This window comes from Podarcis pityusensis (genome assembly GCF_964106645.2).
Source record: "Podarcis pityusensis genome assembly, chromosome: 2".
Lineage (NCBI taxonomy): Eukaryota > Metazoa > Chordata > Lepidosauria > Squamata > Lacertidae > Podarcis > Podarcis pityusensis.
In genome coordinates, this window is record NC_138029.1 from 57,148,000 (window position 1) to 57,161,048 (window position 13,049).

Genomic DNA, 13,049 nt, shown 5'->3' on the forward strand with positions numbered 1-13,049 from the left:
GGGGGCATGGGGGGGGGCAGCTTCATTGCATAAGTTCTGTTCTGCTCCTGCAGTGACTTAGTTGGATGTGGCCCATCATTTATTCCACAGCCATTCTTCCCAACCTCCAAATTCATTTTGACTCCTCTCTCTCTTTGTGAATTGAAGGGTAGGAGAGGAAGGGCTGCTGCCAAAACAGAAATCTATGAAAGCCCTTTAGCTGTGTACCTATAACATACTCTTGCTGGATCCCTCCCCACATGTTTCTCTCTCCCCCTAGAGCCTAGTGGTTTTCTGGTGAGAGATGAAACACAGGCTATTCTGTTCCTACTCACTGTTAGCAGTAATCAAAGTCCGGCCAAATGACTGGCAGGTGCGTGAGACTCTTTGGAGAAACTTGTCTAAAAATGTTAGGAAAGAGAAAGAGCTAACATTTCCAAGTTCCAGATGCTCTTCGCTATGCGTGACCTAGCATGATTTGTACTTGTTTATACTCTTTGGACCACCTATCTTGTTAATAGCTCCTCTGCACAATGTCCCGTCCTCTGCTCTTTGCAGACCGTGTTTGTGGTTTTCGGAATGCTTATTTCGGTTATGGCAACATGAGGAAGAAACAGAAGCTAGCAGGTCGCATCTGGCCTTCTTTTGTTCTTTATTGCCACGAAAAATGGAAACACATATTTTGAAGGCATGCACAAATAATGCTTATCTAATTCCAGCTAAAACAAATGCCCTCATCTAGCATCAGGCTATCGGCTCATGTAAGCAGGCCTCTGCGGGGTTATCATCTGCTGTGCATCAGATGCTGTAAATCTGATGTGTGCTCAAATATGCATCACACTGTACATCTGAGTCCAAGTGCCATCTATCCACTATCCCAGTGGTGTCCAAACTTTTTTCAAAGAGGGCCAGGAAATAAACTGCCACAGGGGCCGGATTAAACCGACCGGCGGGCCAGATTAAGCCCCCGAAACGGACTTTGGACATGCCTGCACTATCCCACTTACATTACTACCATCTGGAATGCACAGCCCCATGTACAGTCTAATGCAACTAGTCATGGAAATACCTTTCTAAGCATGATTCAAACTGAATCGCAGTTACTAGCATTAAATATAGAATCTGGTACATATTTTACTAATATCATATTAGCTGTTACCATCAGTTTGTGCTGTGTAAGGGATGATACAGTTGAGAAAAAAACTGGGTGAAATGGAAATCCCTTGGGTGAATATTCTCTACACAGTCTCTGCAGGATCACTTCTTCTCAGAATATTTGTTACTGGTTTATGACAGCCAGTTTTTCTCTTTGATCACCCACATTGCGCCCCTTCTGTTCACTTGCTCTACATGGTTGCTTTGAATTTCCAGTCCCAAATACTGCCACCCCCAATTCGCCCGAGGTCACAGCAAAGTTTAATTTCCCCAGGCCCAAATCCAGCATTTAACTGAAGGCAGAAGCCTCACGCTCGATTGAATGGCACGCAGACGCATTTCATTTTTTAATGTTAAAAACTCATAAAGTGCATTTCCCATACAATATCGGAATAAAAGTTTTGCATCAACGGCAAATGTTTTGCATGATATGCAGACCAGGCCACCCAGTTCTGAGGTCCTGGAATGTGGCAAAACTCTGCGCTGGTTGCTCAAATCCATATCAGGCCCGGTCAGTTCAGTGAACTCAAACTCTTTTGCTGGAGCAATCTGGCTGTGAGGCCGAATGGAAACCCCCTTATCCCTTAGGCTTGAATTTTCTCCCAAGAGAAGCAGTGCGTAGTCTAACCTTTTAATACCCCCCCTCCCTTTCTTGGCATCCTGTCCTGGCTGGCCTCGGATGTTGTCCCACATTCCTCTTAGTCAGAAACAATTAAAGAAAGAAGTAAACTGGCAGGAATAGAGACTGAGGCAGCACAGTGTAGTCAAACATGAAGAGGTGGAAGGGCCTCTGAGAAACCCAGCCAGCTTTATGTAAGGCAAGCCTGGTCATCAAGGAGCTGCTGTGATCATTTACTCGGTGTGCGCAGGATGAGAGTGGAAGAGAAAGCACAGAAGCATATCTGGTATGCCTTACCTTGAAGCCCTGGGGAAAAGATACTGCAAACAATCCTGAGCGAAAAAACGCAATTGTCGTGGCCCAGCAAGTAGCCATGAAGTGCCAAGTGTGACTGATCCCCTTTGAAAGCTTATTAGCTGCATCAGGGAATTGCTTTGAGGGAAACAATAGCTTGTCCTTTCCCAGCAAAATCGGGGGGGGGGGGGAGCAAGTCAGGACTGTTTCTGTGGGCTAAACTCACCAGTCTGTACCAGGCCTTGGCGCTCAGTCCTGGCATGGTAAAAAGTGGCAAAGAGCCAGTCTTGTGTCGCTGCTCCCAGCTGCCAGTTGCTATCTGGAGTTTATGAACTTGTTCCAGTGTCTGTAACAGGGGCTTATTATATTAGGGAGACAGCTCATTAAATCAAAGGGCATTTTCACATGAGTGGCTGATGTGCTTTTGGGGCAGCCGCCTTCTGTAATGGAATTGGAAAAACCTATATCGGTGGGAGTGTACAACCATGCTATCTTCTGCCTTCACAACCGTTGCACATGGCACAGGTTCCATGTGAAAAGCTCCAGTTCACACAGGCAAAAAGTCTTTAAAGTCCCTCAACATGCTTAGCAATTTACTTTTTCCATTTTAATATTTATGTAGCTGTGGACCTAATGATTTCTGTTTGGTTGCTGTGGTACATGTGTGCATTATCTAGAAACAAACAAATAAATCTTCCCTTTAATAGAAAAAAGACATTTAAGTGAATCATTTATTAAAACTCATTAACATCTCTTTACTTGAGTGATAGCCCTGCTTAATTAGCACACAAATCCTTCTTGCATAGGGCATATGAGACGTCGTGTGGCAGGTACACCCACAGTTGGAACATTATGTACAGCTCTTGCTTCATTGCATTTGTTAAATCGATTGGACACATCACACTTCTCCTATGCTACTTCTCAGTTGACAGATAAATTGGCCCAGATTAGAGCATAGAGGACTTGTCTGAATCACATTTGGGGTTCCTACACCTGTAATCATAGTGTTGGAAGTCCATGTAGTTCAATCACCTGCTGGTGAATGAAATCCACTGCTGTAGCATCCCTGATATGCCCTGCAGCCTCTCCTTGAAAATTCCTAGGATAATCTTCTTTTGACAATATTCACAAAGAGAGACAGGAGGGGATAGGCTCTACTATTTTTAATTTTGAGCGCTCAGATTTTGATGAGATGTACTATTCTGAAATTTTCTCCACAATGGGCCAAAATTAGGCAAGGGCTACATAGCAAATGCCGTGTACGGTTGAACATTTATCGCCACATCCAATATGAAGTGACTTTTTGGACAATGACAAGCTGCCCTCTTGAATGGGGATGTATTGTGCAGGAAGACATCTGTACATGTGTGGCTGAGACCAAGGTAGCAATGCAACACAAATGCTATCTGCCTCAAGCCCATTTGGAGGACTGTCTTGGTGGGGGGTTATTTTGATTTCAAGAATAAAAGCTGCATTTGGTGGCAATTCCTCTTTATCTTGTGATTTCTGCTCCTCTGCAACATGCAAATATGTTGGAAGATGGTCACCCCTGACTTTCAAAATATATTTTGTCACAGTGTAGACATTTGTATGAGCAGTGAACGAGATACATAGTACAGTGGTACCTCCGGGTTACATACGCTTCAGGTTACATACGCTTCAGGTTACAGACTCCACTAACCCAGAAATAGTGCTTCAGGTTAAGAACTTTGCTTCAGGATGGGAACAGAAATTGTGCTCCGGTGGCACAGCAGCAGCAGGAGGCCCCATTAGCTAAAGTGGTGCTTCAGGTTAAGAACAGTTTCAGGTTAAGAACGGACCTCTGGAACAAATTAAGTACTTAACCTGAGATAGCACTGTATAATGAAGTTTGTGGAAGAGGCTGCAATGGTGATCATTACGTGTGTTCACCTGGAAGCCTTATGTTGAACTCTGTTGTAGCTCCCGTACTCCTGTAATCTGTGCAGTTTCAAAAGCTCAACCCATAACCCATTTTAGGAGTTTTTCCAGACCTTCGGTTTATAGTACAATAAATCTACAACTATCATTCCAAAGATTCTGAAATCTTCCCTCAAGATAGCTACTCTGCCACAGTTACAGTGTTTCTTTCAGCCCAGGAGGAGCTCAGAAACTGACAATTTCTCCCAAACTAGAATGCCTTTTGCTGTCTGATATAATGATTTGGTGAATTTTGTGGTTCCCCTAACACATCAGGTTTCTTTCCTCCTGCCATTGGTGGATGGGGGCTTCTCAATATACTGCTGGTTACACACACAAGCTGTGTACACATTCCCAGGATATTGCAGCCTAAATCAGCTTCTTCCTGTCCACACTTACCTGGCAGTAAATTCCATGGGTCCACAAACAGTAAACACACTGCAACTTAAAGGAAACCCTGACCATTAGGTCCAGTCGTGACCGACTCTGGGGTTGTGCGCTCATCTCGCTCTATAGGCCGAGGGAGGCGGCATTTGTCCACAGACAGCTTCCAGGTCATGTGGCCAGCATGACTAAGCCGCTTCTGGCGAACCAGAGCAGCACACGGAAACACTGTTTACCTTCCCGCTGGAGCGGTACCTATTTATCTACTTGCACATGACGTGCTTTCGAACTGCTAGGTGGGCAGGAGCAGGGACCGAGCAACGGGAGCTCACCTCGTCACAGGGATTCGAACCGCCGACCTTCTGATCGGCAAGTCCTAGGCTCTGTGGTTTAACCCACAGCGCCACCCACGTCCCACACTGCAACTTACTTTTAAGTAAATATGCACGGGATTGTCCTACACATCTTGAGTATTTTAGGTTAGCTGCACTTTGGTTGGTCTCGTTGAATATATGGTGACACTGTGATTCAGTATTAGTGTTCATTGGAGCTTCTGAACTCCTGTAGTCTGCATGTTCATAGGTGGAGTTTAGCCCAGAGATGAAATGCAGCAATAAGAGAGAGCTGCATTTCAAAGACCTACTCAAGCCTTGCCTGTTTTCCTGCTACCCTAACACAACAGGTGATTCCCACCTCATGGTTTTTATTTTGCTAAGTCTGCTGCTTTCAGGAGCATATATAAACAATTGTCTTCGTTTCATGATGCCAAGTCTAGCTATTCCTGTTTCTTTCATTCATAGACATGCTGCAGCAGCAAGTATGTACAGTGGTGCCTTGGTTCTCAAATGCCTTGGTTCTCAAACGCTTTAGTTCTCAAACTTGAAAACCTGGAAGTAAGTGTTCCGGTTTTTGAACGATTTTTGGAATCTGAACATCTGGTGTGGTTGTCGGCTATTGTTTCTGGGGAGCCTGCACCAATCAGAAGCTGCACCTTGGTTTTCAAACATTTCGGAAGTCAAACGGACTTCCAGAACGGATTATGTTTGCTGTTTTTGTTTTTGAGGCTTTTTCAGTTAATATGTTTTTGTGACTGTGTGGAACCCAGTTCAGCTATTGATTGATTGATTGATTGATTGATTGTGTGACTATGGAAATAGATACCCCCCCCCATCTAAACAATGACTACCATCAGTGCAGGGAAGAAAAAATTGTTTTGCATTACTTTCTATGGGAAAGCGCACCTTGGTTTTGGAGCGCTTCGGTTTTGGAACGGATTAAGTTTGAGAACCAAGGTACCACTGTACTGTGCTATGGACATGGCCTTTACGCACATTTCCTTCCTGATCTTTCCCCTCACATATGATTGAATGTAATATGGGCACTTGCCTGTTAACATCTGGATGAAGACCACTGGCGCATTCAGTGCTTCAGAACAGCTGCCTGCTGCAAAACCCTAACAGTTATTAAGAACCAGTCAATTGTGTTAAAAAGGTAATATATACATTAGATAGTAAGCTGCACTATATATTCAGAATGTTTCAGGTCTGTTTACATGTTTTTATTTGCTTTTCTATTATTCAAGAGGAATTCCTGTTATAGAAGTTAAATATGTGTTCAGAATCAAAGAAAAATAGATTAATAGTGGTGGCAAGGCCCAGGTGGACTGGAATGTATGTACCACATGCAGCATTCCTCAGTGTACAAATATAGAATATGATATACTGTTGAAAGATTGTTATGGCCTCTGTTGTTGTGATAAAGTTAATTGTCCATTCACAATTAATTTGATAGCCCAAAGGACTAGTAATACATTTAAAGCCTATTATGAACTGTCTCCCTAAAAATGATTTGCTGCATTACTAAGCAGCCACTTAACAATAATAAAAAAAGATTATTTCTCAGTTGTGCTGGCAGAGGTTTGTAAAGCTGCATTCTCATTTTTGTAATTTGTGACAAGTTCAACACAGCACAAGAAAATTACTGTATTTTTCGCTCTATAAGACGCAACAGACCACAAGACGCACCTAGTTTTTGGAGGAGGAAAACAAGAAAAAAAAAATTCTGAATCTCAGAAGCCAGAACAGCAAGAGAGATCGCTGTGCAGCAAAGGCCGCAATCCCTATTGCTGTTCTGGCTTCTGGGATAGCTGTGCAGCCTGCATTCGCTCCATAAGACGCACACACATTTCCCCTTACTTTTTAGGAGGGAAAAAGTGAGTCTTATAGAGCAAAAAATACGGTACATCTAGAAAGAAGCCAGTTAGCTACAGGATGTTACTGTGCAAGGCGGCTCTCTTGATGTGCCTTGGGAAAATCTGGTGAGTTGTCAACTCATAAAAAAAAACATGTAGCCAGGAGAAAAATGTGTGGAAATTCTGATTCCTAAAAGAACGTGTGTTCAGATGGGAGCCCAGGAATGTTTTGTTTCTTTGCCAGTGTTGTTATTTATAAGAAGTCTGAGAAAGATCGCCAAAGAATACCTACACGAACAGGTTTTTGTGATTTATAATCTCTGGATTCAGGGGTAATGGAACCACTTATGAATTTCTAAGATGGGTACATATTTTAGTACTATTGTAACACATGTGAGGTAGACGGTGGAACCTACTGAGTGAAAAATGGCCTTAGAAATGGGGTTGAGTAGGAAACAAAAGGCACTGGTCTGACATGTCAAAAATGTAGGTCTCACATTATATGACAAAAAGCTGGTTGCATGAGGCTTGTGACACATTCTCTGACCGAGATGTAGGTGGATTCATTTGTTTACAAACTTCTACTATTTCCTATTTTCTGTCAAGTAACCATATGAGTATTATTACACATGCATTAGATGGGGGCCTTTTAGTGCTCTTCTTCTCTTGCTGCAAATAGCTGAGTAATGAGAAAATAAGTACGATGAAAATGAGAAATACGATTGGCGTTTGTAGCTTTTAAACAGATAATAAACATATGTAAGAAGGAGAAGGAGAAACAGGGTCTTCATAGTCCGAGCAAACATGGTGAAACATATGGTTGTGTCTTTTTATTGTATGGGACCATGCTGTGAATTCCTGAAAGAAAGAATTGTTTCAAGTGAGAGGAAGGGACTCGAGGTCTGGTGAAAGAGAAGCAGATTTGATTAAAAAGAAAACTTTGCATTTCTGTAAAAGATTATAGCAAGGCATATGGGTGGCAGGGCCTCCCATCAACTCCTGTAAAATCATGTTATTGCCATCATAGGGAGAATGCCACAAGTCGATGTTGCAAAAAGTTTGCCAGAGGCAGTCACTCAATAGAATTCCAGGATTACAACTGAAGGCAAAGTCCTAGCTGTACGAATGAGAGCTTTGATATTATTGTCATGGGTTTGCAGGGGGCAAGGATACCTAAAGTTCCTGGGTGCCAGACCTTAGATTTAAAATGTACACTAAACAAGGAAATCACCTGGGGACAAGGGCCATCAATGGACAATTGACCCTCTGCCTGTGCTCTGGGTAAATAGCAAAGATGGGAGGGAGAGGTTACACAGGAAAAATGCATCCTTTTGAAATGTAGAGGTTGGGGAAGAAGGGGGAGGACTCCATGAGCTGCTGTGAAGGCAGAGCCATCTTGGCAGGCTGGGACAGAGGCATGGATGCCTTGGGAATCCACTGCTGCACTGCTGGGAGAGCAAGCTCCTCTTGAGATGTAATGCTCTGAACTCTCTCAAAGTAGACCCACAGGTAAATATGGCCACAATAAAGTCTCCACTGTGCCTTGATTTCCCATTTGAAACGCAACCCTGGGTGAGTGCCTAGAACATGGGTAGGCAACCTAAGGCCTGGGGGCTGGATCCGGCTCAATCACCTTCTAAATCGGACCTGCGGACGGTCTGGGAATCAGTGTGTTTTTACATGAGTAGAATGTGCCCTTTTATTTAAAATGCATCTCTGGGTTATTTGTGGGGCATAGCAATTCATTCTTTTTTCCCCTTCAAAATTTAGTCCGGCCCCCCACAAGGTCTGAGGGACAGTGGAGCGGCCCCCTGCTGAAAAGGTTTGCTGACCCCTGGCCTAGAACCACCTGGAATCTTGCTACCACTCAGCAGAGATTGGGGGTGGCACACAAACTTTGTAACATTAATTTCAATAAATCCCCCCCAATATATTCTAGCTCCTACAATACAAGATTAATGAGCTTACTTTCTAATGGCAATGAATGAAAGATGGAAGATAAACTTTAAGGACAGGTTTGCTTAGGAATGACCAGTTACCTCGCAAAGGGAATATACTGTGTATTTGTTATTGAAAAGAAAAGAAATGTACATAACCAGTATGTAAAATCAGAGGTTCATAAGATGCATTTTCCAGTGCTAGTTAATATAGAAACCCACAAAAAATAGCTTGGGTCCTTGAGGACCAACAATGTTAATAAACAAAATTAAAACGAATGTTTATCTCAAAGAAACATAAAAAAATTCCTTCCTGTAGCACCTTAAAGACCAACTAAGTTAGTTCTTGGTATAAGCTTTCGTGTGCATGCACACTTCTTCAGATACACAGAAACATGTTTCCTTTAGCAACCAGTAAATAAAACAGCAACAATATTTTTATGCTATTAATAAATGATAAACATTTATAATTTTTCAGTTCATTTGTACTGATACGGATCCATCATCAACAACAAAAAACCCCTAGACCAGCAAACTTAAACTTCATTGGTGGCAAAGCTGCCTTCAATGTGTTTACGAGAATTTCAAAGTAGAATTTCAAAGATCACCTGATGTTAGATTTGCTAAGACATAATGTGAAAATATTAATGGCTCCAATGCTTAGTAAATCAGTTAGATTAATCGACAAAAATGTTGACCGACTAAAAAGGAATCACCAATTAATGGGTCAAAAGAATTTTAAAAACTGAAATTATTTTTAATAGAAGCTCTTTATAAGAACTGCAGATGACAAGTATGGCCATAAGAGGAGTCCTTTTTGGGAGGAAGAATGACTTCTTTGAAAATTATCCCTGTTGTGGCAGATGTATACATCATCCAAAGGCAATGACGGTATGCTTTTTTAGATCTAATATTGTGCATATACTGTACAACTTTGTGCATATTTAATCAATCAATGAGCTGAACCTCATCTGTTTAATTAGCTAAGTTAACTGGGTAGAAAACACAGAACTGTATTCACTGTAAAGAGCAATATGGATTAACTAACAGCATGCAATTATTTTTTAGCTTGGTGCCACCTTTTTTCCTCTTAATTAAGTTATATTATACCTGTTCACACAGAGCAACGTGGATTCACACTTGTTCTTACTAGCAATGGTGTTTGTGAAATGGACAAGCAATACTGTTTCTAAGCAAAGTACACGTCTTTCCCTTTGGTGTAGGAGTTTATCGTTCCTAAAACAAATGGAACCGTTCTGTTTGCACAAAACCTTAATTGCTTATTATTATTATTTTTAATTTATACTTGCAGGCCACATACTGGAACCCTTGGATAATAATGCTGTGAGTGTTGCCTTTCTCCACCCTGAGTTCTATTGATGTTCCGCTGCCATAAATCTAGTATGGCAAACAGTGAACTCTCCCGTCATTCCCATCTTGGGGGGCGGGGCGGGATTTAAGCAGTCCTGGTTGAATTTCTTATATTTCTGTGTTTTGAGAAAAGCATATGCCCCCTCAAAGAGCCAAACAATATCGGTGATACAAAGCTTGATGGATCATTCTTTATATTTTTTGGTATTGCATGTGCCTAGCACTTAACTAGGAATTGGACTCATAGCATTACTTGTGCAGAGCCTTCCACTGAACAGAATATGCCAATGGTTTCATTAGAGATTTACATTTATATGCCGCCTTTCCTTCAAGGAGCTCAAGGTATTCTGCATGGTTTACTCCATTCTCACTTTATCCTCATGACAACCCTGTAAGGTTGGTTAGGCTGAGAGTCTGCGACTGTCTCATGGTCACAGAGCAAGCTGCATGGCTCAGTGGGGATTTTAATCCTGGCCTCCCAACTCGGAACCACTACATCATACTGGATCTGCTTCCATAAAGTGACCGTATTGCCTAAGATGTAATGCATTCTGTCTTTTTAAAAAATGGTGTATAAGCTGTTGCCAAAATGCAGTTGAGGCTTAAACATTTAGACATAGAAAGTTTATTTCCTCTCCTTTACACTTAGGATTAGCAGTTTGGCTGCCCAGGTCAATCACTGTTTCGGAGAGCACAAGGGCCACTGAGCACTCCACCCTCATTTTCACATCTGGATTGTTTATACTTGAGTTCAGGAGTTGACTTCTGTAAGGTCTCGGTCATATCCTTCTATTCAAAAACTGCAGGGGTTCCCTCCCCCAATAGCTCTGTAATCAGGATTGGTGATGACATAATTCCTCTCAAGAAATGAACAATTTGTGTCTATCATGACAATTTCAAATGTAACAAATGAATAACAAATGTGCAATTGTTGTGCTACACAATGATTGTCTTGAAAGCTCCTAAATGTCTATGATACTTGCCTTGCCCTAAAAACAGAATCTGGAATGAATTATTTTTCTTTTCATCCTAGGCTGGATGTAGATGTTCTGCACATAGTGTTGACCAGGTCAACTTCATTGTATCTGAAAGCAGTTTTAAGTAAAGTGTTTATGGCTGGCATTTAAAGCCCTTTGTTCAAAGTTTTATAAAAAAAAGAAAGAAAGAATAAATGCAGGTGCCTAGATGATTCAGTAACCAAGAATATCTGCAAAAGAAGCCATGCTTTCTCAAAGATGAGAGAGAGAAAACCACATGTACAATATATATATGTGAAATCTTTCTTAAACATTTTTATGCAGGGCACAACAGTGGTTTACACAGTTATAGTTTGGTGCCACAATGGAAATTATATTAGGGTCCCCTTGATCTGGAAAGACCTGAGGAAACTTAACAGGGTCTCCAACCTGTTCATTACTACCAGTCAATGGGGGACCATCCATTGGGTTTCCCAGGATATTTTCTCTGGTATCACAAGAAAGGCAGTATTGGAGCACAAGCCCCAGTGGATAGCTCTAGCTGCTATTGACAGATATCGCCAGAATGATAAATCTTAATGATTAGTCTTATATGTAATAAATAGTATTGTTTGGAAGTGACAACCAGGACATTACCTTTTATATATATATTTGTGTTCTTACGAGTCCTTTACCTGTTCATTCCCAAGTTTCTTGGTGAAACTCATGCAGCCAGCTTCATATTTAAAATTCTCATTACACGTGGCCTCAGTTTTCTATCACTCTGAAAGCCACAAAGCAATCTTTGTGGCATATCTCTATTACTGACAAAAGTAAATGTGATGCAACGCTTTAACATGTAAAATGTCAATGTCATTTCTTAAAGTGCCTTCTTTTCATGGAGCTTTCATGCAGTCTTCTTTATCTTTTATAATGAGACAGAGGCTGGATCTAGACACATCAAAGAAGCGTTTCAGTTTTAAAATGTTGTAAATTTAAACAGGGAAAACAGATAGAGAAAAACTGGACTCCACGTCGCCACCTGGTGACACAATGTTATATCGCACATACAAGGCATATAAATCGCCTTTTCTTTACCCGTCGAGCTGAGTCCAGAATAAAAGAAATACTGGTTTTATATGAAACAGTGTTTTAAAAAGCACCCATATTTACACAGGTTTTGGACTGGGGTATGATGGAAACTATGTGCAGTAAAAAAATGAAACAAAACAGAACCCACCCAAACAGCAACACAGCAACCCAAAAGCAAGTGTCAAAAGGAGAGAGAAATCCTTTTCAGAGGCCTTTCAGCACTATCCCCTTGAGATCCCAAGTGCAAACCATTTTATCTCTGAAAAGACATTTTACTGAGACTTGAATAATCAGAGTTGATTACAGCCATGCTTTAAAACAGTGCCTGTGCCTGTGGGTGGGTGTGCCACCTCTTGACCTCTCCAGGAAATAAGAGTATCTATTTAGACAAGTTCAACTTTAGCATTGGGATAAACAGCAACCACATCATATCCTTCTGGCGGCTTAACCCTTTCCTTGGCATGCATTTCACAGTACAGCTGTTCCTCAATGAAGAAGTAGCCCCTTTGCTTCAAGTTGAGGCCGCAGTCGTCACACATGAAACATTCTGGGTGGTAGAGCTTGTCACGGGCTTTCACTATTGTGCCACTGTCACAGGAAAGAAGATAAGATTAGAATGCAAACATTTCAAACGATTACGATTCATTTCAGGTTTTATTAGTGGCTTGCCCTTTATGCTGTGTGTGAAGCACTGCTTGACATGTAAGTGAGCAGGACAGTTCTTTCTTGTATGGAGCTTCCATGTGCACTTTGGAGCAACCAAGTGGCTTTGGATCAAGAGAATAACACTTATTAATATTAAAAGCTCGTTGTAACATGCAGCACAAATGCCATGTTACATGTGTATGTCTCTGCCCCCCTCTTCAAGTAACATTGCCTTATGGAATTACATTATAACAAGATTTTACAGTTAAGCAGGTGGTGTGTTCCTTATTTAGCTTTACCAAAAAGTACCGTACTTTTCCGTGTATAAGACGCCCCTATTTTGGGGGACTCAAAATATAGAAAATGGGGGGAGATTGCCCAGAGTTCTTGAGCTTTTTTGGGGGGAGGATTGCCCAGAGTTCTTGAGCTTCTTACGGGGGGGGGGGCGGGAATTGCTGAAAATCACTCACCCGCCTGAAAAACGCTTC

The 13,049-nt window shown here is 41.6% G+C and overlaps 1 protein-coding gene across 1 annotated transcript in view; it reads right to left on the reverse strand.

Moving 5' to 3' along the window:
- Positions 1–8,932: 8,932 nt before the first annotated feature.
- PDLIM4 (PDZ and LIM domain 4) overlaps positions 8,933–13,049 on the reverse strand; it is a 59,118-nt gene continuing 55,001 nt past the window's right edge. The window contains exon 7 of the mRNA XM_080997264.1: positions 8,933–12,504. Within this exon, the coding sequence (XP_080853390.1) occupies positions 12,300–12,504 (205 nt within the window). The 3' untranslated portion in view covers positions 8,933–12,299. The remainder of the gene's footprint in view (positions 12,505–13,049) is intronic.